The sequence below is a fragment of the Vidua chalybeata genome, chromosome 4 (assembly GCF_026979565.1).
Source record: "Vidua chalybeata isolate OUT-0048 chromosome 4, bVidCha1 merged haplotype, whole genome shotgun sequence".
Taxonomy (NCBI): Eukaryota; Metazoa; Chordata; class Aves; order Passeriformes; family Viduidae; genus Vidua; species Vidua chalybeata.
In genome coordinates, this window is record NC_071533.1 from 46,992,025 (window position 1) to 47,019,065 (window position 27,041).

Below are 27,041 nucleotides of genomic sequence, written 5' to 3' on the forward strand. Positions count from 1 at the left end.
ATCAATTTCAGTTCTGCTTGTGTTACTTTGGACATCTATGTCAAAATTACAGAATCGATTTGTCAATCAATTAAATCAATTTGTCATTCATGGAATGAATGTAGAACTGTATGAAGGCCATAGATATTTTTAGTGATTAAATAATTAAAAAATGTAAAAGAGTTACTAAAATTCTACATATGTCTTAGCATTTTATTTTCTTTTGTCATAAAAAGAAATCTTAAGAGTTTGATAGCTAAACTTAGATTAATTTTATTAAAAGTACACACTGAACAATTTTTTCCCATGCTATAATTGAATATATTCCTAAAAAGCAGACAGATAATACAGGAAAATAAAGCTTCAGTTATACCCTGTTGAGCATAATTTTTTCATGACCAGTATTATACCAAAAAAAACCCAGCAACCATCCCAAGCACCCTCAAAACCAATTTTATTTTATGTAAAAATGTATGTGAGAGCACTGCAGGATAGCATGAAGAAAAATATGATAATATGCAGGAAGAGAAATAGTATAGAACAGAACTGTGAAATATCAAAAAGAAGTTATATCAGAATACATTTGTTCCAGTGTTGACCTCAGGTGCTGCTAAAACCTTTGTAAGAAAATCTTTTGCTTAAATCATTTTCAGAAGACATACTTTCAAACTTTATTGTCAGATGACTGGAACTCAAAAGATTTGCTTCTTACTGTTGTGATATATTTCCCATGCTTCCTGCTATTGTTAGCTGGGAAAGCAACTTTGGTTGCTTTTAGAACTAAAGTTTCATGTATTGTCACTGGCAGTGCAGGTAGATACTGATTCTAACAAGTTGTGGTATTCAAATATCTTTTTATAAAAATATATATATATATTTATATGTGTGTTTTTTATGGCAGGTAAAGAAAGTTATTGTTTATTTGGGTAGAGACAAAACAATGCAACTACTAGAAGAGCTGGTGAGTGAACTTCAGCTTACGGATCCTGTCAGTTCAGGAGTCACCCATATGGACAATCCACCGTATTACCGCATTACATCCAGTTACAAAATCCCCTCTGTCACCTCAGGTAAGCATTTACTGACTTAAGGAATTTGAACTGTTATTATTGTTAGTTATAAACATGCTGCTATCAATCACTTAATGCTACTGGAGTGCATTTGTAAATATTCAATAGGAGTGCAAGGTTCTATTTCTAAAAATAAGGTTAAAAGTTTGTTTTACAAGACCTGCAGGTTTTGGTGTACCCAGAGTTCTTCCTGAAGAACATCTGATAAATTCACAAGGGATGGGTTTGTCTTAATATGTGCATCAGACTTAGTCTGTGTTCAGAGACTTTGCACTGTTTACCCTCACTATATGACTTTTATGTCTAGTCAGTAAAACCATGGGGAAAATGTGTATAATTTTAAATCCATCTAAGTTGTTCCTGTTACAGACACAAACTGCATCCATAGGAATTGTTTCAAGAGGATTTAAGTTCACTTACTTAGGAAAATTTATCTAGAAATTATTAACAATAGATCAATCATTAAAACCCCCCCAAAGTGCTGAAAATACCAAGTGTCTACCTCATGCTTCAATCCAAGAACATGCTGGGGAAAAGCAGTCTTGTTTTGGTGGAGTATCCATCTGTCAAATTGAGCTGCAAAAGACACGGCTGTGGGGAGGGTATCTAAGCAAGGCCTTAACTTCTGTGCTGCAAATTTGTCAATACTATGAAGCAGCCTGGACCTATCACATGGTGGTATCTGGATCACAAGGTGAATGCATTGGCACTTGTTCTTGGAAGTGTTTAAAAAATATTTTAAAAATTTTGGGGCTCTTGCGCTTAATGTAATTTAGAATAGCAAATGCTGGAAGGGTGCAAAATTGCTTCCAGCTGGGGCTGTCAGTTCAGTGTGATGCTTGCAAATTTTTCCTAAAAGAAAATTGTTTAAAGTGTCACCACAGGCTATTAGGTTTTAATCCTTAATCTTCTTGTGGTTTGAATTAACTGGACAATAAGGTCCAACTACATTTTACAGATTACTATGAGGTGTCTAATACAGGAAAAAGGGAAATAGGTCTCTAGATACTGCTTAAAAATTTTCTGCTTAATTTACTTTGAAGAGTTAGAGATTCCTGGAATAGATAATTCTTTTTCTGGTTAGTGAAATTAGGGTAGCAGCTCACAGTCCTTTATTGCACGTGAAAGTAGTTTGTATAGCTCAGTTTGTATTTGTGCCAATTGCTGTAGAATAAACCTGATTAGGGCTCTGGACAAGGATCAGTGAATAAGGGTGATCTTGTAGTGCTTAAGACTAGTTTTCCATTTTATTGACCAACCTTTTTCCTTGTCCATAATTCACAGGTACCACTTCTAGCAGCAATACAATGGTGGCTCCCACAGATGGCAACCCTGACAGTAAACATATGAAAGACAGTATTGAAGAGAAGTAAGTATCTCCTCAAAGAGCAGTTATTAGTTGAATGACAGGAATTCCTTCTAGGTACTTTAAATACTCCCATCTCAGCAGCTCCAGGTATGTCTTCATTGCAGGGATTACATTCCATGTAATGTCATGCATGTCAACAGAACTGGAATACTATTTGGGATTAACAGTAGCAGCCTCAATTGTAGTTTAAACACCAGGTCAGGCATTGTGTTGCTTACAGCTATATTGTCATTGGTGCCTGAAGTAGGTACTATTACACTGGACTGTGTGTGTTCACATGAGAACAATTGTACTGTAAGGTGGGGTTGGTGAGACACTGGAACACGTTGCCCAGAAACGTGGATGCCCCATCTCTGGAAGTGTTCAAGGCCAGGCTGGATAGGGCTCTAAGCAACCTGGTGTAGTGGAAGGTGTTCCTGCCCATGGAAGGGGGTTGGAGCCAGATGATCTTTAAGGTCCCTTCCAATCCAAGTAATTATGTGATTTTATGACTTGCAGATTGGTTTATTACCTCACTGGAAATGAACAGCGCCTGTGTGTTGCTAGTTTATTTTCTTTAACTGGGGTATTTGGATGAGTGGTATGTATCAAGATACCTTACAGCTAACTTTAAAACAGATTTCTCCCTCCCTAATTATTGAGCTATTTAAACATAATCTTTTGGAGAAATTTGGCAGACACTGACTGAGGCTGGTGGAAAGCAAACAGTTGATATAGACTTGGTCAGGCTGTGTACTTGAAGCTCAGCAGTAACTGACTGTGGGCATGCTGTCATTTTGTGTTAATGTGGATAGCTAACCTTCAAGTGAAAAGGGAGTGGAGACTGTAATTAGCATGAGCAAAAGTGTGCACATATGCCATTACTGTAGAGTAGCAGCTATGTTGTAAGTTCTCAAATAAGTTTCTGACAACTTGTTTGGGAGCTTTAATAAATTACAGTTCTGATATAATTTCCCAGTTGGACACTTTCTTTCCTTCCCTAGGATAATTATGTCAATATAATTAGAATAGTAAATATATTGGTAGAGGCAACCCCAATACTTAAATTAAATTGGGGTGAGCTGTATGATAGTAAACCACAGAAACCTGGAATGCAAGGTGTCATTCAGAATTTGGCCTAGCAAGGCACAGACGAGTAGTTGGCTGCTATGGGGGTCACATATGGATTTCCTTATTTTGTTCAAGAGTGAGAAGAACTTACGTAAAATGGTAACAAATATTTTAATGTGCTTAAATGTTAGTGAAAATGATGGAACAGAAATACAATTTTTAGTGGATAATCTCTTTGAATCCCCTTCTCTGGTGTTGCTTAAGTAGGTATGTCTTACATGGTTGAGGTGCTTTGGCATCATGTCTATTATCCTTGTAAGATGAATTGTTTTCTGTAAAGGAGTTTTACTGAAATACAGTTTTACTGAGAGACCCTGATTAATGTTTGTCACAGAGTGTCAGTTAATAATTCTGCTTTATTTGCACCTACAGCTACGCACACCTAGACATCTACAGCGGGTTGAACAGCAACTTAAACCGCCAGCACCACAGACTGGAATCTCGCTACAGCAGCAGCTCTGGAGGATCATATGAAGAGGAAAAAAGTAATATTCTTTACTTTAAAATATTTCTATGAATAGCACACAGAATTTTCACAAGTTAATACTTCTGAAGGTTGTGGAACATAAAGAAATGAGCATATTATCAGTGTTTTAAGCCTATTAAAAATCAGGGTTCTTTAAATCTTCCTCCATCTTATTACTTATGCTATTGAAGTCTAGCATACATTTGACTGCAATAAAATATTCAAGGAAGATAATATGCTTTATTCTTTCTGTTGTCCTCTGGAATGAGTTGTGAACATCTTCCTAAATGAAATGGTTTTACTCTATTTCCTTTGACAGTTAGGCACAAGAAACAGAGGCGAGCAGGATGAAGATGAGATTTTTAAAAAGGTGATGAAAAAGAAGTTTTTTAAAAAAATTACAAGTAATTGTTTTTTTAAAGGATAGCATTCCTTGGGTTATTTACAAAAAAAGGTACTAAACTTTTTTGAAACCATAGCAAAAGAAAATATAGCAGGGGAAAAGGTTCTCTTTATGTACATCTAATTTCCAAGATTGTTCTGAAAATGTGTTTTGGGTTATTCTTTGTGTTCTATATTTGGGTTTTTTTCTGAGATGCAGAGGTATGGAAAGAGGTAAAAATTTCTTCCGAAACTCCATTATGTGTTTGGAAAGATTTCCTTAACAGAGGCTTATTAACTATGGCTACCTTTTTGCCAGTGCCTAAGATGCAAATCACCACGGCAGTGTTGCGGGAAGCAATACAGATCATGCAATCAGGCAAAAATGAGGGCAGTAAATGATGTGTTACATTAGTGGGTTCTCTATGCTTGGTCAGAGGAGTTGTTTGACTGAAACTCTTGTTTCAGCTAACAGGTTGTTAGTAATTTAAATTACTTTGTACTTCACCCTGCATGGGATAATCAGATATATTTCAGTCGTGGAAGGGGTCTCACAGACTTAGGTTTCACTCATTTTTTTTATTTTTATTGATTTTACTGCCGGTGTTTGGGTATGTTACAGCACACAGTACAACACTGCCTTTTCCTTAATTTTCTTGCGTGACTGAACAACAGGAGGTGAACTTCTGCATTTGAGCTTTAGATGTCAGTATGGAACCTATCCTGTCCATACTGTATTGAAGCAACAAGAGACCATTAGGATCTTCTAATGCAATCTTCAATGACTGATTCTTTGCACACTGTGAAGATTAGAGTGAATGTATGGTTCTTACTCCCCCCCTCAAGGAGGTGAAACTTAATGTCCTCTATAGAGATTGTTGTAAGGGCTGGACATACTAAGGCAGAATCTGCTAAACTTTGGGTCAGTGACAGGTTAGTGGCTTCTGGTCAGCCAGAGTTTATTACTGCAGGGATAGGGGTTATCCAGAATCACAGTTGCAGTCAGTTTTGGATTTGTTTGAGGTTTGTAATAGCAGCAGTGAGTATCCTGAACTAGATGGTATTTCGCATGTTCCACCCGTAAGGAGTTTGTCACTTCCAGTGGAGAAGGTGATAACGAGTTGATAGTGTGAACACCTGAAACTTCTGCAGCTATCCTTCCAAACAGAGCTGGTACAAACACTGAAACATTGAACTGTTCAGGCAGTTTCCTTGTTTCTTGTCTTGACTGATAGTTCTGAAGTCCAAAACAACTTTTAAGCCAGAAAAATATTTTGAGTGTGTTAACACAGTGTGCTCCCATACCAAAGAGCTGATGTTTTTCTTGCACTTTTGAAGCTTGCTAAGTAAAAAACTAAATGTCTTTCTCTGCTTTCTGAGCAGTAACTTTTATCAATCAACCAATGGGATTGGGCTATGCTGTTGTAATAGTGGTGATTTCCAAGTTACCCATGGATCAGGCCGGCATTATCTGGCAGATAGTACTGGTGGGGTTTTGCTGTGAGACCTATAAAGATGTGCTCTTGAGGAATACTTCCTTAGCTTATAATGAAATGCTCTTCAAGATGAGTTCATTTGAATCTTAGGACCCAGCCTAATTAACTCTCTATCAGGCATGAGGTTTGAAATTCAAGGAAATTACATCAGATCACTTTGCCTTTTATAACAAGATTTATGAACCTATTCAAAAACATCTTACTCTGTTATGTGTGTAACTTCTGTAGAATCATCCTTATATTAACAGAAATAACACTTTTTTCTTTTAAAAAAATGTGTCCAACTACTAATGTTTACAGCTGGCTCCCCTTCCCCTCTCGTAGATCTCAACTTTTCAAGAATTTAAAAGCATTTCTTCAGAAGACTGTAACATACAGAAATATGCATTGTAAATATATTTCTGGTTTAACTTTCTGTTGCGTTAGGTGATTCAATGCCTCTGTATTCCAACTGGCGGTTGAAGGTGATGGAGCACAATCAAGGAGAGCCTCTTCCTTTCCCACCTTCTGGAGGTTGCTGGTCACCGCTGGTGGATTACTTGCCTGAGACTTCTCCTCCGGGCATGTCACTTCACAGGTAGCTGTTTTGGTAATGCCAATGGCAGTTGATTATGTTTTCTTTTGTGTTGCACAAATACAGTAATTTGAAGATAGTAGATTTAAGGGCAGTTGATAATAGATTTGTTTTCTGTGGGTTTACTCGCAGGTCTAGCAATTTAAGATTACTCAAGCTTTTAATCTGGAGGATTAAAGTGTTTCTGTTTTTATGAGTGTTCATCTTTTCCCTTATAACACAGTTTTGTGAATGTTTATAGACTGAAGAACACGTTAGAAGCATATGAAGCTCTTTTCAGCTCTTCATGTCTTGTTACATTCTTCTGACATACTATTTTTTTTTGTTTTAGATGCAATATAGCAGTGATTCTTTTGACTGATTTGATAGTTGACCACAGTGTAAAGGTGGAATGGGGAGGATACTTGCATCTTTTGCTTCATGCAATTTTTATAGGTAATTAACTTACAGAAATACTTACAGTAACTTGAAGAATTCTTAGCTGTTTTTTGATATTTAAATTAATTTTTGCCATTGTATTGAAATCCCATTAATTTGATAATATTTACAGTATTTTTAAAAATTCAATTAAATGTCTTTCAGCTTAATTAGTATAATTAAAACTTTTTGGAGTTGTTTTAAGGCACTTTGTTTAGGAGTCACTTTTACCTCTTGTAGAAGACACAGTAAAATTAAAATTCAATGTTTTCCTTTCTGTTTCTAAGTGTAATAATTTTCATACAGAGCACAAATGAAATTCTTAGTTAAAATTACATTGGATTTTAACCTTGCATGGGATTATCAGATATATTTAGTCTGATCAACATACAGTTTGTTAAACTATATGCTGTTGTTTCTATATTGAAACACTGAAAAAATATTGTTTAGAGAATTCTATATCAGTTCCTTGGTAAAGTATAACAGACTAATTTGAATACTGCTGTTTTTCAAATAATGTAATTCAACATGCCCTTGGAATATGATAAAGCCTTGCTGTTTTCCTTTTGTGTTAGGTTTTGACCATGGTCACCCTGAAGTCTATGAGCATTGTAAACGACTACTTTTGCATCTACTGATAGTGATGGGCTCTGGCAGTAATGTCCAGTCTGTTGCTTCTGTCCTGCTCAGAAACAGAGAGTTCAATGAGTCCAGGGTGCTTACTGTCAAGCAAACTGCCCATTTAGATTACACTTTCACAGGTATGGTTTTGATTTATTACATGTTGCCTGTTAAAATTACAAAAGAAGTTATCTCTTCTTACAGGCATTATTAAGATTCCCGTTGTTTGTAATATTTTCCTGAGGCCTTGGCATTAAAATGTATTTCTTCGGATTTTAATGAAGTCAAAATGAATAGAGTTCTCATTGGCACTTTATGCTTATTCATTAAAGTAGGGAGCACAGTTGTATGATGAATAGTAGTGGAAATCAAAGAGGGAGCTCTATGTTTTGGAACTTTATTACAGCAGTTTTCCCAATGCCTTTGAAAATAAAAACCAAGAAGATACATCTTTTACTAGTTTATAGCAAGTTAAAATTTCCAAGTTTTGTCAGCTGTGATTGTATTCTTTATTGGCTATCAGAATAGTTTTTTAGATACTACTTTTAAATATTCCCCTTAACCTTACCATATTGTAATTATACAGTATACTTAATTTTTCTATGTATCTCTTTATGAAGGGAATATTCTGATGGTGAGACTGTATTGTAGCTTCTATGGGAATATTTCTTTGTGGTTTTCTTTAATTTAGTATTTCATATTATTTCAGTAGGTGGCAGCATATTGCCATACAGTTGTTTGTTCTCTTTTGTTCACATCAGCAATGGTTTTATTATTTAGCAAAAGTAGTTGTCTAATTTGTGAATTTGGTTTTTTGTAGCAATGAGGAATTAAATTCCACTGTGTATAGTGGAAGGATTGTTTTATAGGAATCTGTTCAGCAGAACTTTAATGGTTCATGTACACAGTGGCATATACAAACCATTCCCTTCCTATCTTTAAGGGCTTGGATAAAACTGTCTAAACATGACACAATAAAAACAAAGATGTTTGATAGAAACTAGAATGAGGTCAACATCAAACATTTCCAGCTAGGGATTAGGATTACAGGTATGCATGCCTAGCACAAGGTTGAACAAGCTAATTTTAAACTTTATTTGAGCTGGCTAAGCTCAAATACCCCAGTCCAAACTCTGTGATTCTGTAGGGAAAATCTGTGGCAGGTCAGTGAGTCTTAAGCTTATTTAAATACAAGTGTTACAGTCAAAGGCCCTGCCAGTTTTCCTTAGTAGTTTACTTTCCCTCAGCCCTTCATAGGTGGAGAGAAGGGCAATGTGAGGAGTCACTGCAGTTGTATTTTATTGCCACATGATTCTTTATGTGGAACAGAAAAATCTTCTAGCTGCAAGATTAAACTGACTTCAGAGAAACTTTGTGCAGCCACAGGGGTTCTGCTTAGAGTCCATTCACTAGATAATACTTAGTGTTCACTGGTTTCAAGTACTGTGAGTTACTCTGGAACTGGGTTTTACCAAAAAAAGTCCGCTCATTAGTAAGAAATAGTCTTTATAATTTTTTTAATTAAGTTGAGATTCCTCAGAAGCTGATGAGCTCTGATACTATTAGTACAAAATCAAGGGTAATACAGGAGTTTTAAAAAGGGATCTAGCAGTTCTCAATTAAAGTTCATATAAGTTATGTGAAGAATTTGCATATATAAGACTTGTTGATTTCATTGAAATTATTGCATCCATTAATTTATTCTCTTTTAAGTATTCTACTTATATTTACTAAGTTACTGATCCTTTTAGAGGGCTATTTTTTCTTTTTATATATTTAATATTAACTGTCAACTTAAAAGTGCATAATCTTCTTGTTTCAATTTCAGCAGGTGTTCATGATTTTATACCTGATTACCAGCCCTCCCCAATGACCGACTCAGGGCTTAGTTCAAGTTCTACCTCTTCTAGCATCAGTTTAGGAAATACAAGTGCTGCCATTTCTCAACTGCACACCACAATCCTCAATGAGGTTGACATTTCAGTAGAGCAGGATGAAAAAGTGAAAACTCTTATAGAATTTATTACCTCAAGGTAAGATTTCAGTTTTTATTTTTGTCAAGATTTTTTTGAAAAATGGCAAACCTCTATTTAGCATCAGGTTGTCTAATTCTGACTCTGTTTTATCACCAGTAAATGTTTTTATGTGATGCACATATGAAAAGCTCTAACTTTTCAACACTTTCTTCAGAGAATTTTAACCATCCTTTCAAGACTTGTCTCTTTAAAAGTATTTTGCCATGTTTTACTCTGAATTAGGGCAGGAATACATTGAGATGATTAGAGAGCTGCAAGATTTGTGTGCAGTTTAGGGGATTACCTAGTAGTAGACAGCTGAGTATTCAAAAATGATGAATTTTTTGCACAGGACACCGGTAAGATCATCCACATTTGTGCACTTTGTATGGTAGTTTATATTAAGGTCTCAAGATGGTGTTAATCTGAAATCCTACCTGTTTCTCCATGCTTTGGTACTTTTGCTTTACTTCAGCCTGAATTTATTATAGTGTGGCGTATCGATGGAAAGGAATTGGGAAGAAATGACGTTAGGAAGTGCATAATGGTGGTAGTTTTACTGGTTCTTTCTTAGAGAACTAACTATTATATTGTAACTATACCAGAGAACATCTCTTCAATCTTCTTACCCACTTATTTCCATTGGAACTGATACACTGCTTTTCACTTTGTCTTAACTTCTTATATATTGTACAATATTGGTCAGTTGTCAAAAGTCTTTCTGATTCGTGCCTGCACTACTAGATGGTTTCTTTTATGTGGTACATAGTAGATTCTTTTGCAATTAGCCTTATGGTTTAAATTTCATTTAAATAATATTAAGGACAAAGGCTGCATTTTATATTCTGTTTACTCTATTTTTATATTTTTTAGGAAAAGAGGCCCACTTTGGAATCATGAAGACGTTTCAGCCAAGAACCCTAATATAAAGAGTGCTGAACAGTTAACTGTGTTTTTAAAGCATGTGGTATCTATATTTAAACAGTCTAGCTCAGGTATGTTAGAAAACAGACAATACATGATCGAATCTGCAAGACTGCGAACTAAATAAATATTTTTTAATGTATGCAAGGACACAGATTATCTATAAAATCACTAGGAAATTACTGCTTCTAAATAAGAGTTTTCTTGTATATTGCTCACTTCAGTTCATGTTTCTATGATGACAGATTTAAATATAACCTTTTAAGAATGAGATAAAACATCTTATTAATTTATTGTGAACACTTAATATTGTAATAATAAATGTTTTATTGTCTACAAGTCTCTCTAGACTTAAGTATTTGGAATACATATTTATATTCCTGTGAAGATTTTTGAGCTTTATGCTTCTTGAGAAAAATGTAGAGAATGTAAGACTATTTTAAATTTGGGAATGACTTGCGCAATTTACTCTTCAGTAAATTCAAGTGGATTTGTTTTTTTATAAAACAGTGTTGCTTGAATATTTATTTGCCTTAATAGGAGGATATCAATTGGAACATCGTCTCAGTGAAGTTGCTTTGCAAACTGCTCTTTCGTGCTCCTCTCGCCATTATGCTGGGAGGTCCTTTCAGATTTTCAGGGCTCTGAAGCAGCCTCTCACTCCATCAACACTTTCCGATGTTCTCTCCAGACTAGTAGAAACTGTTGGAGATGCAGGAGAAGAAGCTCAGGTATTTGAAATTTTGCCCCCACTTTATTAGAAAGCTAAGTCTGCATAAATGATGTGTGTGCATTATTAGCAAAATTTGAAAGCACTGTTTTATTCAGTTGTTTTTTATTTTTAAGCATTTAAAATATAAAACAGTTTTAATTGTGGTACTTCCTGAATTTCACCTAATTAACTGAGGAAAAGTTGTGCACATTCTCTTCTACAGCAATAAGCTCTTTCAGAGAGTTTGATATGTTTTTTTCCTGTAGACACCACCTCTTTCATTCTTAAGAGAATACTGGGATCAGCCATATAAGAAATTATTTTTGTTTTCTTTTGTTAAGAACTTTACCTGATAAAGTGTTAACAATCATTCAACTTAGTGTCATTGTACATCTTAAGAGTGAATCTAATCTTTTGATACTGTAAAATGAGTCTGAATGACTTCATCCTTCAATCCATCCTTAAAAACAAGGCAAACCAGAATTAATTCAGTAAATTCTTATAAATAAATTGAAGTTTTTTCTTGTCTTGAAGCTATACTGCTAAATTGAGCTGTCTTATGAGGATTGTGTTCTAATTTAAGCATGAAATAATTTAGTTACTGATACTGATTTTATATTTTTAAATTACTACTTAGTAGATTTTCTGTGATCTTCCTTGTGCATATTGCATAATTTATAATGGCTTGTGGCTTTCCCCAGGGTTTCGTCATAGAGCTGCTTTTGACTTTAGAATCTGCTATTGATACATTGGCTGAAACCATGAAACATTATGATCTGCTTTCTGCCCTTTCTCAGTAAGTTCTTTTATTAGTCAATCTTCATTATGCATTTTTGTACATTTAAATTATTAAAAATCTGTTTATAAATGTAATGAAATAATTTCTTGTCGTCTTTGCAGAATAGTTGTATCCATATAGCAAAATTGCTTGCTCTGGTATGTTTTTATCATTCTGCCTCAAGAAAAACTTGTAATAATCTCGATTTCCTGAAAAGAATATCTTATTGCCTTTCTGATTTATCCTCTTGGGTTCAATTTAATTTTGTGAAAAAGGTGTTCAAGGAGTTCCTAATGGCTCAGTTCTGAAATATTGTCTGTTCTTCTTAAAACTTCTTGAATTTAAAGGCTCTTCAAATGTTGGTCTGTCTTAGGCCTCAAGTTTGTTGTCCCTATATAAGAGGTGTAAATGAACAGTCTGAGTCATTAGTGTGTCTCATGACAGTTTGAGTGGTTACCTTGATGACTTTTTATCAAACTGAAAAAAAATCCCTAAATGTACAGACATCCATATTTGTTTGACTTCCTTGCAAAGTTTTTGAAAACACTGAGATTTCTGGGAATATGTTCAATTTCTTGGTATCAGAATACGAAAGTGTTGGGTTTCCTAGGTCAGATACCTCAGACAAATACATAGTAATAATTGTATTAATTCATTCATTTCCCTACTTCTATCACATCTTTAAATAAGTTGGGATGCTGGATCATCACTTACACATAATCTTTTACATGCTGTGGGCTAATTTTTCCAATTTTGCTGTAATTTTTTATGGTATTCTGGATTGTAGCAAATAGATTTGGTAGAAAAGATAACAGGATGCTGCAATCTTGTCTTTATAACAATAATAAGTACAGAAATCCTGTATTTACATGTATTATAATACTCTTAGGGTGTTGAACCAGAGTATGCACTGCATGTGTATGTGATCAGTGTAACATCTTTCTTTCTTCCCTTTTTCTAAATTCTTTGATATTGAAGTATTTTGCATGTAGCAATATGTAATACTGATTTTTGTTTTAGAACCTCATACCATGATTCTGTGATGGGAAACAAGTATGCAGCTAATAGGAAAAGCACTGGACAGATAAATCTAAGCACAAGTCCCATTAATAGTGGCAGTTGTTTGGGATACTACAGCAATACAAGGAGTAATTCCTTGAGACTGAATTTAATCAGCGAGCGGAGAGGCGACCGGCGACGGAGCAACACACTGGATATAATGGATGGAAGGATAAATCATGGTGGAAGTTTGGCAAGGACTAGAAGCCTTTCCTCCCTGAGAGAGGGAGGGATGTATGATGTGCAGCCCACTACTGACCCTGTCAACTTGATGGCCACCATATTTTGGATTGCAGCTTCGTTGCTGGAGTCAGATTATGAGTATGAATACCTTCTGGCTCTCAAGCTACTCAACAAGCTTCTTATTCACATGCCTCTGGATAAATCAGAGAGTCGGGAAAAGATAGAAGAGGTGCAGAATAAACTGAAATGGAATAACTTTCCAGGCCTTCAGCAGCTTTTTCTGAAAGGCTTTACTTCAGCTTCTACGCAAGAAATGACAGTTCATCTGCTCAGTAAACTTATCACAATTTCCCGGCATGCTTTGGTGGATCCTTCTCAGTTAGCAGGTATCTTTAGTAAATATGTGATAAAAATACATTTTTTCATCAAATTAAGTGGAGTCAAAAATCAGTAGCAATTGTGCATTTGCCTTAAAGAAACACTTCCATTAAATGCTTTCTGCAGTTGTTCATATTACACTGCTACGTAGTGGGAATACGTTACAGACTATGATTATCTCACAAGCAAGACTGCATGTAAACTTTATGCATTGACTATTGTTTGCAAGTGAGTTTTAAGAGCTGTGTATTTTTTTTCATGGTCTTGTGCTAACTAGCTCAATTAGCACCATTTACACATTTTTAGAAACAATGTGACATAGTGCCTAAAACTATCCAGTTTCATGGTAGTTTTGCTTAATTGCTGCAGTGATGATTTTATTTTCATCATGCATTTTTATACCTAACACAGACATACCTATATACATTGTTCATACATACATACTTGGGAAAATGTATGTGTATATATAATTTATATATCTGTGTGAAAGTATGAGTCATGCTGTCAGAATTTTAAATACTGGCTAACTTAACATTAAATTAAGTCATATTAAAAACCTTAAGGGCTCATATAACTCTGTTTATGTATGTGTTTAGGATTTCCCCTAAATATCTTGTGCCTACTTCCTCATCTGATACAACATTTTGATAACCCAACTCAGTTTTGTAAAGAAACAGCTGACAGGATAGCAAAGGTATGTAACGTGATGCTTGGAGAAGTATCCAGGAGGATATATATCAGCATTGTTTCTGTATTTTTGGGGTCTCTTATGTAATGCTTCTATGTGATTCTAATAGTAATATACTCGTAACTATAAGAGGTCATATTTTAAAGATGTGATCTAGGCAAATTTATATAGCTGGACCTTGTATCAACCCCTGAGTTTGTCAGTGAAAAAAACACATTTAGTTTACTCTGTAAAATTTAGATTGCAAGAACAAATTTTCTTACCAATTATATCAATTACTTATTTGTCTGATTTTTCTACTCGTAATTTTGAAGGTCAACCTAATCACATTTTAAGCATGCTTCTTAATTTTCTTATGGGAAGGAAGTGATTCTTACTGGTAGAGAAGAAAAGGTTGTATGTTCTTTCTATTACTGGTACACAGTAAAATACACCATGAAATGTTTCTGAACCGTAGTGGCTGTTACAGCAGTACGTGGTGCACACCAGCTGTTGTCAGCCAGAATGGTGTTGCACTGGCCTGACAGAGTCTTTCTTTTAAGGAAGAATGTGGAAAGGGGAATAGGAAAGAGCTGTCTGGCACAGGAGGTGCAGGCATACACCTCTGGCTGCTCAGGCTGTGGCGTGTGAACCACTAAACCACTGCAGCTGTGCACAGGCCGACTCAAAGAGTATGTGCCTGAGGCAAGTGTAGAAATCACTGCTGCCCTTAAATACTTGTATTACTCTAGTGAGGAATATTGGTTGATCATACCAAATGTATTATGAATAGATAAACTTGGAACGTGGATGCCACAGTACCAAAATTCAACAGAAACTGTAGGTCATGCATGTGTGATTGGTTTGATTTCACTTACTAGAAAATAATTGAAGTGAAATCTTGGAGTGAAATCTGGGAGAAGTGCATAATGATTCAGAAATGCTTGGATTTAAAAAAAAAATATTTCTAATATAATTAAATATGGTTTTGCTTTTCAGGTTTGTGCAGAGGAGAAGTCACCAACTCTTGCCAATCTGGCTCATATGATGAGTTTATACAGCACACACAGTTATTCCAGAGACTGTTCTAACTGGATTAATGTAGTGTGTAGATACTTGCATGACTCTTTCTCAGATGCCACATTTAACCTCATAACTTATCTTGCAGAGGTAAATTTTTACTAGAAGTATCTCATGTTGACAATTCATTGCCAATTCCTAATTTATTATTATTCTGAATGTCAAGGGGAATAAAGCATATCTTCTCTAACAGGAAAATATTACTAAAATGTTCTAGGATGTAGAAAAGGGAGGACTGCTGCCATTTTGGAGTGCAGTAATTTAGATATACCTTGAAATGATAATACCTCTAATGACAGATCACCTTTTGTGAAAATGGTGTTTGGCAGTAGGTGTTTATATTCTGTACTACATGAATATACACATACCTTTAGCAAAATAAGCTTAATGCAAATTTTAAGAGACCTTCTTTAGCCAGGTACACATCCTTATCACAACCTTAAAATTAATTGCAAGGTTCATTTGTAAGTAGTGCATAATGTAAAAAAATATCATGTAAATTATAGAAATCAGTATATTATTCTGCTGGCCACTCATACAGGAAAGCTGTTAGTAATTTGTATGAAAAGCTTGTAGAGCTTGTACTTGAAGTGTATCACTTCAAACTGATAGAGGCATTTAAAAAAAATTGTTCATTCTTACAAATTACTTTATATGCACATATTTTGTTTGTAAAACTGCATTTACCAACCTTCTTTAAGGTGTTGATGTAATCGTTTTTCATACAGTTTTAAGATTTTGAATTAGTATGAACACTTTTATTTAGTGAAAAGTGTTTTACTATTAGGTGCTTTCTGATCTGTGCTAAAAATAAGTCTGTATTTGTAATCTGTACGTCAAAATTCAGGGGAAAAATGAATTAGGACAAAACCCATTGTGCTGTTGCATTACTGTTTTTTAGTGCTAAAGCAAAAGTTTGAAAACCAGGAAATGGTACATTTAAGTTTCTTGAAGAGAAAAATAAATGTGTGTCGGAGTTAGCTGTATTTTAATGTTTGCTTTCAATTTTTGCTACCATTAAAGGCCCTAATTAAATTTTGTATTTTAAAAACCTTCTTTTAGCTGTTAGAGAAAGGCTTATCCAGTATGCAACAGTCCTTGCTGCAGATCATTTACAGTCTTCTGAGTCATATTGACCTATCCACAGCTCCAGTGAAGCAGTTTAATTTGGAAATCATAAAAGTTATTGGTAAATATGTTCAGGTACGTGCTCTGAAGAACAGTAAAAGCCTGTCTGCTCATTATCAAAATGGTATCAAAATTACAGTTGAATTTTGGGGGGAATTTATTTCAGATATAAAAATAGCTGCTTGTAGTCAGATTCCATGGGGTTTTTCTATGTACTTAATGCAGTAGATGCTTTTGTATTTGTCCAATGTGATTTGCATCTGGTGGAACACGTTACCTGGGTAAAAGTGCATCTATTTACAGATGTAGGCAACTTGTCATACATAGTTAGAGAAGAAGATCCTTCAACTATTTAAATACAAGGAAATGTTTACTGCTAAGCTGGACAAACATTTTATTTATGTGTATATGCTTTAAAAAGAAAATTTTATGCTCAAATGAATATTTGAATCACTCTCAGTAATATATCCGTGAGGAACTTTAAGGTGCACCTTAACAAAATTGAGTACATCTTCTATTAAAGAAAGTCCCCAAAAGATGAACCACAGTGTTTTGCCCAAGGAAATTTCAGCCTTTGTACTTGAAACACAAATTTACTGAAAATCTATTTCACAGAAGAAAGTCTAGCATCTTACTGAAAGATTTTATAAAAATGCCTGGAGCATAAAACCATTTCAGTGCACAAAATTCTCTTCTTTTTTATTTGAATTCCATTATTGCTGAATGTATTTCAGTCAAGTGGTTTAATCATAATTAACCAGGAAAGTCATGTTCCCTGGATGTTTTGTTATTGATGGATATGTACTTTAGATATTGTGCTCCTGTCAGAGTGCATTAGGCAAAATGAAATGATTAGCAGTAGCTATAGTTTTTATGGCCTAGTGGCTTCTTGCTTCACCTCTAACCCCTCTCTGAGCTTTCTATGCAAGCCCACACTACCATGCAATGTAATCTTAATTAGATGTAAGCTACCAAAAGATGGTACTAGTGAAAAAATATTCCAGAGAAGTCTGAACATATTTTTGATAAAATAAAATGTGTTATTATAAATGACAAAAGAAAAAATTAATTATCACGTCTTGTTTAAATTTTGTACTAACTTCTGGGTCTTTTTTGCAATGACAATGGCTGTAAATAAATCTAAGTTGCTACAGGATAGTTCCAGTTTAAGACTCCTTTTGTTATGCTTATGATGCACAGAAATTGAGGAGATTATTGAAGACTCTCATTGTCTACAAAGAAGCATAAAGCATATACTACTTAGATAATTGGAAGGGGTGTTTACTTTTTTTTAAATGCAATAAAAAAATTTTGACAAACATGGCCTCCTAATTAAAAAAAAAAAAAAGCAGACATCATGCTGATTTCAAAAATTGGAACATTTAAGTTTCAGGCAGAATCCTTGCTTTTCTGGGAGTGTAAATCTTAATCTTTGCACAAAGCTCCTTTATTTTGTGTCTCTTCTGATTCTTTTCACAGTATGTGTAATTGAAACTGAATTATTTACATTGTCTTAATCATCTTTTTAAGGAAAGTCCACTTAACTCTGGCTCTGCCTCTTATATTCTCACACTTTTCCTGTAGCATTTTTAAAGCACTCCATTGGCTAAAAACTTTGTAAATGTTTTCACTTCTTTGTTAAAATCTTTTGTATTTCCTCATGTATTTCAAGGAATAATTTTGCTTGTTTCAAATTTCATTTACTCTCCCTATAACTGTAAAATAATTAAAGATGACCAGAGGTGGAATTGTTAGTTTGAGTACTATCAGTTACTGTAGTTAAGTGATAGTTAAGTACGTTCAGTTTCTGTCTCCTGGGTCACAAAAAGGCAGATGCTTCAGACAAAAAGCATGGTGTACTACAGGAGGGACATTGGCTGTGGTCTGGTTGTGGCTGGCCCAGTCAGCTGGAGCTACTAAGCCTGCTTGACTGGACCTGACCATGCTCCATGGCATGGCTTGGTACCTTGCCACTGCTTTCCTGGCGCTTCAGGGTCTGAAGTTTCCCACCTGTGCTAGCCCATTCAGCCATGGGTAATAGATCAGAGGTTTTGGGTTGGGGATTCTTACAAAATGCTACTGTACATAAAAATTGCTGTCTTGGTTGAAGTGATTGTTGTGTGATTTGTGTATGTTCTCTTCAGAGTCCATATTGGAAAGAAGCCCTTAATATTTTGAAACTGGTGGTGTCTCGGTCAGCAAGCCTTGTTGTGCCTAATGATATTCCAAAGTCTTATGGAGGTGACATAGGTTCTCCAGAAATCTCTTTCACAAAAATTTTTAATAATGTCTCCAAGGAGCTACCTGGGAAGACCTTAGATTTTCATTTTGATATATCAGAGGTAATTATTTTATTTAGATGACAATGCACGCATGACTTGCTGTTACAAACTCAGGTGTTATTTTTTGTTAGCCTTCTAAGTTTATATGTTTTTGAATAAGTACAATTTTTAAGAATGGCAGAGATTGAAGTTTTACGTACTTGTAAATGAGAGTTATACTGGAAAATAAATTTCAAATTCTTTTATGATGTTCATTTGCCTTTCCCCCCCCCCCCCTTTGAATATCTGGAGAGTTAATTACTAAAAGTCAGTAAGATTATTCTCAAGGGTATCTCATCTGTGTCAGAGAGCAGACAATGCAGCTGGCTGCTGCTTGCAGCTGAACATAGCAAGTGTTCAACAAATGAAGGCTGTGCATTCAAGAGCTGAGAGGATTAAAACCCTGTAGTGCAGTTTTGGCATGACTTTGGAACGGGGAGAACATTCAGAGGATGGGATTGGATACAATGTAGGAAATTCAATGTAAGAGGGATGCAATTGGAAAAAAACCTCCTGTGGTTAAAAATATTGCCCCTACTACCAATGATACTCATTCTACATCTGAAAAGGGGAGCATGGCCAAGTGACTGCAGTGTAATGTAGAGACATGAAAATTGTAGAAACTTAAGAAGTGATCTTAAGTAAGAGCTCCTGGTTGAAGCTAACCCTGGATAACGATAAGAGATATAGATGCGTTAGGAACATTACTTAAATTGGTAAGTGGATTCACTACTGAAGTTTCAGGGCATGCATATAATTGAGAGACAAGTTAAATTCTCATGGAGTTCATTGGGTTAACATTTGCTGTCAAAAGAGTTGAATTTGATCATTGTTTTTTGCAGCAGTGTGTGTGTGTTTGTGAAGTTGCTGGTCTGTGAAAACAGTTTGTTCATGTCAGGGAATGATTCTACAGAGAAGCTTTGCATCTTTTAAACTTAGAACACATTTGGTTTTAAAGTGTGTTTAAAAATATAATTGGATTGTCAGCATAAAATGTGCATTATTCAAAGCCACACAAGTGGGCAGAATGGCAGCTTGCTGCATAGGGTACAAGTATTGAGCTTTGTATTTCCCAGTGTACCAAGGCTCAGTGGATTAGACATGGGTTTTATGCAATGCTTACAAACAGACCAACCCTCCTACAGTTCATATAATGCTAATTCTAAAGTCAAATATGTGGTCTTTATTAATATAGATTTGAATTTTAAGAAAGTGTTTGTTGTCTTGCTAGACGCCAATTATTGGAAATAAATATGGTGATCAACACAGTGCAGCTGGTAGAAATGGGAAGCCAAAAGTCATTGCTGTGACCCGGAGCACTTCTTCAACTTCATCAGGCTCCAATTCAAATGCACTGGTTCCTGTCAGTTGGAAGAGACCACAGCCATCTCAGGTACATAGTGCCTCAAACACTTCATGCTTATATTAGACAGAGTGTTTGTGAACATATTAAAAAAAAGGTATTGAAGTGTTACTTGAAGTCTGTATTATGTCGTAGCAAAACAGTAAATTAATATAGAATAAACTAAAAGCTGATACTGGTGAAAAGTAAAAAAAATTAAGATTTTTTTAGAGGATGTCAATATGCAATATGACTAGTTGAAAGTGCAAATGTTTTCTATTTTTACCTGGACCTCCAGCAGCTGCCATGCTATGTGATTTTCTTTGGTGTGTTTTTCAGAGAAGGACTAGGGAGAAGTTAATGAATGTGCTTTCTCTGTGTGGTCCAGATTCTGGTCTTCCCAAGAATCCTTCGGTAAGTGGTGATGGTGCTTTCTTTTGGTTTTTGAACTCAATTAGCAGAATGCTATTGCATTTTTAGTTATTGGTGAAGTTATGAACAGTGGATTTGGACATGCTAGTTTTGGTTCAGAGTTCACAAATCCAATTGAAAGATTAAAAAGAAGAATCAGAAGTAATGGATTACTATTAGTCCTCAAGGACTCCAGTGGGCATAGTTGTCTTGGCTAGAAAAGAGAACTGAACTGGGTCTCCCCTGTTCTGACTAAATCTCTACCTAGTCCATTACTGATGCTTTTGAGTGAAGGGATAGCAGTAGCTGAGGACTGCAAGGGTGTTGATGCTGTATTGAAAATAGCATAGAATCAATTGAAAACAACCAGTGGGTCATATATCTTGAAGCATGGTTATTTATAGGAACTGTTGTTAACTGTTGAGTAAAAATAGGTTGATGGTTTTACTTCTGTATAAAGAACCCCACTGGCATACTATGCTTGATGGTGGTGATGACATTGACAGCTTTTAAAACAAAGCAGATAGCCTACCTTGGTTATCATCTAGAACATATTTTTTTATTGTGGCATAATAGTTCTTACCTGGGGAAAATATTGGTGGGAGAAGGATCTTGAATCTAGTGGAAGAAGCTAAAATAAATAAAAATAGATGCCTGAAAGCTGGAATTGGAGATATTAAAAAGCAGAGTATGGAAATAAACAGAATATTGTCATTTGTGAAGGTTGTGAAGGCCACTCTAGCTCAGTATTGGATCCCTTTTAAAGGTCTACAGTACTTCCACAGAAGTTTGTAGGTGAAAAAAAATATTGTCTGTGTCATGTGGCTGGTTATTATGATGGATTTTTTTGTTCTTAAATTTGACTGATATTGTAGTTATGAAAATGAAGTTTGGATTATTTGTTTTTCTCTCTATTTATATCTTTGTAACTCTTAGTTACATTAAGGAGAGAATGATAAAGATGTAGTTAGATGTAGTTAAAGATGTAGTTTAAAATCCAGCTAGTCTTGAAGCAAAGTGTTGTCAGTGTAGGGGTAGACACGCTGCCTGCCACTAAGTCCATTTAATGTCAGGAAACAGGATAGCTGCCTTTTGGAGTTACAGAAATTGGAAGTTCTTACTTCTGTTTTTACCTATATCTGCAGGTTGTGTTTTCTTCTAATGAAGACTTGGAAGTTGGAGATCAACAAACTAGTCTAATTTCAGCAACAGAAGAAGTGATTCAAGAGGAGGAAGTGGCTGTAGAAGACAATACCAGTGAACAACAATTTGGAGTTTTTAAAGACTTTGACTTTTTAGATGTTGAATTGGAAGATGCAGAGGTGAGACCTTGGGGTTTCTTCTGTGTATTTCCATTTGAGAGCATTTTAAAAATAAGGTTGTGTTGGTGCAATTCTAAGGAATTGGCAGCCCTACTGGCTAATCCAATTCAGAAGAATTTATGACATGATGGAGCTTAGATAGAGAAACCTGGGCCAAAAACTTTGCAGGGTTAAGTTGTTGCAAATTTTTGGCTGGTTTTGGAGGGAAGAATTAAGGTTTTTTTGGAGGGATTTAAGTGACTTTATCTGAAAGTTAAGTGATATGACAGCGTAAGCCAATGTCAGCATGAGCACCTGGGTACCATGCGGGAGAAAACTTAATTATGGAACAGCATGTTAAGAAAATGGCATAATCATTGTTTCCGATACATTTCTGGATTTTGAAAACTTGATGAAAGGCTTTCAAAGTAACAAATTGTATGATGCACTATCTATATACTATCTATATACTATTGACTTGCTCTCTATAATTGCTTGCTTTGACTTATACATTATATCTGGTATATTGCAGTTCTTGTATTTCCTCTACTTCTCCTTCTGTCAAAAAGAGAGAGGGAAGGTAAAACAAAATTAAGTATTGAGAAATAGTGAAGATTCTTTTAAACAACTGTTACTTGTTTCAGATCAGTAAAATGCTTCAGACCAGAATTTGCTGAAGCTTAAAAGTATGACTGTAAAAGGACTGGGAAAGAAAAAGTCCACAAGCTACTAAGAATATCTACCTATATAAACACTCATGGTTCTTCTCTTGATTTATCTAGACCTCTTTACAGGGTTTCCCCCCTAATTCTTTAGTTGTATCTCACATTCCTCCTGCTTCCTGTGTATTGCTTAACTTCAGCCAGTATTTGCACCTTCTAGGAAAAGTACAGGCTCATTATGGTCTATTGCATAGATGTAACTGCACACTAATCAAACACCATTTCTTATATTGAATACAAGTAGTCAAACAGTTCAGAATTGAGTCTCAGTAGTATGAAACCATTATTTTAACACTAGACAGGACTTGGCAGATAGGATGGCAGAAGATGAAAACTTCACCAAATGAAGTTAACCTTTAAATTCATTTTCTGTGCTATTTTAATAACAGATCATAATTAAGAAAAGACAGTTTATTTTTTATTACTTGCCTGAATGCAACACATACTGCTGTACTAGAGAAAAAAAAAAAAACCACAGATAGTACAGATCTAGGGTGTTACATATAAATCGTGCACTTGGTATAAGAGCTCTGGCTTATTTTTTCACCAAAAATGTAGAACCTTCTTTATTGCTAATAATTAAACAGTATGAACTGGGGCTTTTACATTAACATCTGAGTAATATCCAGGTTAAATTTATGTGCTTCAGCCCACAGTAGTAGTAGTTTGTTGTACTTGAAATTATTTTACTGTGCCATAACTTTTCATCCTCTTTTGAGGAAATCACCAAGAGATTACAAAATGTTTAGTTTGCATATTTAATGAGTCATGATGATTTCTTAAATCACCACAAGAGATACTCTATTAAGGCAGTTTTGGAGCTGTGTTTGGGGCTAGATGTGGTGTTACAGTAACTGTAGGCCAGTGAAGTGAACCAGGTTTTCCGTATCACTTAGCTGAATTGTTGAAGGTTGATGAAGTGCTTGAGAAAATCAAAGATCATTATTGTACTTGTGAATTAAAATAACAGTGTTTTTAAGATATGAATGTCACTTAGTATGATGGATATTTGAAACCCAAATATCTCAGCTTGAAAATGCGCAAAGAGAATGGATCCAGCTATTGGTATTCAGGGTGCACTTCATAAAACTGACACAAAGTAGCTGGTAAAACAGTTAGTGACAGCATCATCTTTTCTACACCCTGTATATAATTATTGTTGATAGTGTTTTGTCAGTTGGATGTGGTCAGTATAGATTCATGTGTGTTAGTTAAAGAACTTCATCAATGTCTGTTGGAGCAGTTGCTTTACATGTTATGCTAAAGAAAATGTATCATGAGCATGCTGATTTTAGTGTTTTGTCGTCAGTTTGTTGTTTTTTTTTTTTTTAATCTCATTAGAAAGAGACATTATTTTAAATACTAGCTTTTTAACTAAAGCTTTTTTCCAGAGCTTGAATCAGTCTTTTACTGTTGGCAAATCCTATGTAATAAAACATTTTTCCCTGGCTCTAGAGTATCTTTAAGTGTTTGTCCTCGTTCTTTCTAATTATATGTGTTTTCCTTTTTGCTAACCAGGAGCTGCAGGTAAGTTGCAGCCTGGTGCCCTGGCTTGTTCATCTGTTGTTGTCTGTGATGTGTTTGTACTTTCTAGTCAGTTTATAAAATCAATACTGATGTAGTTCTAGATTACATATTGAGTTACTTTCCAAGAAGATATTCAAAATATTTCTACTTCCTTTGCCATATATTTTATTTGCAAGCATTTAACAAGGTACTTAAAATTTTAATAAAACTAAAGGGCTGATTGAAACTCTGTTCACGATGCATTCAGTACTCATGTTTTCTCTGTCTCATTTGTGTATTAACTTAATGATGTTGAAACTCGTACATAGCAGATGTGTGCAAACTTTTCTATTACAGGGTGAAAGCATGGACAACTTCAACTGGGGCGTTCGCAGGCGCTCTCTTGACAGCATTGACAAAGGAGACACGCCGTCCCTTCAGGAGTGCCAGTACTCAGGTAGCACACCCAGCTTGAACTTGACCAACCAGGAGGACACTGATGAGTCTTCAGAAGAAGAGGCAGCACTGACTGCAAGTCAGATACTGTCTCGTTCACAGATGGTAGGTTATTTTTCTGTGGAAGAAATCTGAGAACTTAAGCTTTCTCTAGCACATTTAATGCATAAGTGTGGCTCACACTTTCAGCCTAAGTGACATAGTAAGGAACTAAGTTAATGTGGCTAAGCTTCTTTTTCATAACAGCATCAATGAAGGAAAAGAGTTACTTTTCCACATTGGTGGTACATAATTTATAATTTTAGATTTATAATTTTAGATTTATAATTTTAGTACAATATTCATTTTTTAGTGTTTTTACACTTACATTTTTTAAATATAAATACAAATTTGCATTTATTATATATAAAGTGTGTATTTTTGTGGATTTCTAGATGAAAAAAAATCCCAAATGCTAAATAAGATGAAGAATATTAAATCGTCATATGGGGGTCTAACTTGTGTTTAAGCACAGAAATTGAAAAACTAATTATGGATTTTGAAGCCTGTGTACATATAACTTAGGAAAATCAAGAATGCTGGCCACTCAAAAGTCTCTCTGCATTACATAAATGAAATTAAGAAAAAGTTGACTTGATGAGGAGTAGCTTGATGTGTATGTTGCTTTTCAGACTTTAGGCAAAGCTTGTATTAATGTTGCTCCCAACAAAATGATCTGCTTTTCAATGGTTTCAGTCTAGCAAAAAGAACTTCTAAAACAAGAAAAAAAATTTCCTTAAAGGAAAAGCTTCTTTTCAAAGTGAAATGTTGCAGAAATGCATGTGATGCTTTGTAATAGTTCTAGTGTAAAACTGTGAAATTCATCATCTGTGAATAAGTTAAAATAGCTAACAATACTGAAACAACCTATTTCAAAACAAATGCATTCTTTACCTGCAATTTGTGTTTCCTTTGAAGAATTTTGTTTCTTTCTTTTCTGTCGTAGTTAATCAGTGATTCTGCCATAGATGAAACAGTGTCAGATCATGCTGGTTTATCACTTCAGTCTCAGGATTCCACTAGCAGTGTGGGAACAGAAGAGGTGCTTCAAATCAGAACTGAGACCCCAAGTTTGGAGGCTTCTTCTCTAGATAACTCTAGCAACCAGCTGCCTGAGGTGGGGAGAAATGGGGGCTGGTGCATGGCTGATTTGAGCTCCTTCTAGTTTTAGTAGCAACTTTGGCTTTCTTTTCAACTGAATTTTCATCTGTTACACTGATTAGTTGATTTGATTTTAATATTTCTAACCTGCTGGCACGTTCTTACAAAATGTTCCCTCAGCATGAAGACTTCTTGGATGGACTGAGGGAACTTACCACAGGTTAAAAATATTCTTGAAGGGCTGATCGTGATCATTTCATGGTGCAGAATGAAACAGGCTAATATTCAAAATACTTTTACTTGATATGGTTGAAATCCTTCTTGAGTGACATTTTCTTTCCAATACTTTTTTATTTCCCTCCCCCTGTCATTCCCCCCCCCTTTTTTTTTTTTTTTTTTTTTTTTTTGCTTTCTTTGGGTTGTGATTGGTGCTATATGGGAATAAAACCTCAGGCCAGCTGTGTTAGCAGTTGGTTCCATTAAATAATCCTTTAGTAAGGACTACAGATGCTAGTGGTATACTTTTTTGGAAAGGCCCATGTGGACTGAGACAGATTTCAAGCTAATGGCCGCCTGCAAATCTGTGAGTACTTCAGTTTATTGTGTTTTCAAACGTTTGAATAATGTAAAATTTAAAAAGACACCCCTAATTTTAAACAAACTGTCATCTGCTACAATTTTTCTCCAAGTCGCTTGGTTTAGGTGGACTTTTTATCTCTTCATTTAAAATTATTTATGCTACTAGCAATCTTATTTTTATTTGCATAGTGTTAGCTAATTCCATCTTTAACTATGCATGCAGTTTTATTGAGTATTCCAGAAAATTAAACCATTCCTATGTGTATTTGACTAACCAGTGAGTGTACTCTTGACACTTAAGAATGAGTCTTCAGCCAACCTGGTTTAAACAATCTACTGACTAGTTCAAGTTTCTAAAAGCTCTACTTTACCTGTTTGCCACTAGAAAAATTGCTCTTATTAGCAGGCAGACCACAGATGTAGCTAATATTTGATGAAGAAAACTGTAACAAAAGAGTCTAATTATGGGAGAGTGTCTGAGTTCCTGTGATCAAATCCTCATCTTTTACAGGTGTAATATTGTGACTCTCATAAAAGTGCTTTCCCCCACATTTTTTCATATTTTCCCATTATGATTATCTATGTGCTTTTTAAAAAAAGTGTTTCATTACACTGGTGTTGGTAAATTGTCTCAGCTGTTGCAGAGCACCTGTGCTTAGATTGTCAAACAAATTGTCACTTCTTGTGCTCATCTACAACACACATTTTACAGCACACCTAATCTGAGTGAACTTTTTGCACACAGAATAGATGCTTTATGTTAAGATTACAGAAGCAAGAAGCAATATATAAGCTGGAATTTTATAGAATGAAATTCACCATAAAAAACTTCTGTCTGCTCCATTGCTGGTGTGTG

General features: G+C 35.1%; 1 protein-coding gene across 15 annotated transcripts in view; it reads left to right on the plus strand.

Moving 5' to 3' along the window:
* The window catches only part of FRYL (FRY like transcription coactivator), a 167,807-nt gene that overhangs the window by 118,162 nt on the left and 22,604 nt on the right, over positions 1-27,041 (plus strand). For 12 of the 15 annotated variants that reach the window (XM_053941934.1, XM_053941937.1, XM_053941935.1 and 9 more), the window contains 20 exons: positions 881-1,049; positions 2,334-2,418; positions 3,901-4,013; positions 6,298-6,448; positions 6,777-6,880; positions 7,438-7,623; positions 9,312-9,516; positions 10,372-10,493; positions 10,963-11,153; positions 11,836-11,930; positions 12,933-13,540; positions 14,129-14,226; positions 15,199-15,369; positions 16,342-16,482; positions 18,552-18,749; positions 19,960-20,121; positions 20,410-20,484; positions 21,627-21,803; positions 24,368-24,571; positions 25,452-25,622. In XM_053941934.1, coding sequence (XP_053797909.1) covers positions 881-1,049; positions 2,334-2,418; positions 3,901-4,013; positions 6,298-6,448; positions 6,777-6,880; positions 7,438-7,623; positions 9,312-9,516; positions 10,372-10,493; positions 10,963-11,153; positions 11,836-11,930; positions 12,933-13,540; positions 14,129-14,226; positions 15,199-15,369; positions 16,342-16,482; positions 18,552-18,749; positions 19,960-20,121; positions 20,410-20,484; positions 21,627-21,803; positions 24,368-24,571; positions 25,452-25,622 — 3,426 coding nt within the window. The remainder of the gene's footprint in view (positions 1-880; positions 1,050-2,333; positions 2,419-3,900; positions 4,014-6,297; positions 6,449-6,776; positions 6,881-7,437; positions 7,624-9,311; positions 9,517-10,371; positions 10,494-10,962; positions 11,154-11,835; positions 11,931-12,932; positions 13,541-14,128; positions 14,227-15,198; positions 15,370-16,341; positions 16,483-18,551; positions 18,750-19,959; positions 20,122-20,409; positions 20,485-21,626; positions 21,804-24,367; positions 24,572-25,451; positions 25,623-27,041) is intronic. The other 3 variants (XM_053941928.1, XM_053941943.1, XM_053941941.1) reach the window with 1 other exon arrangement.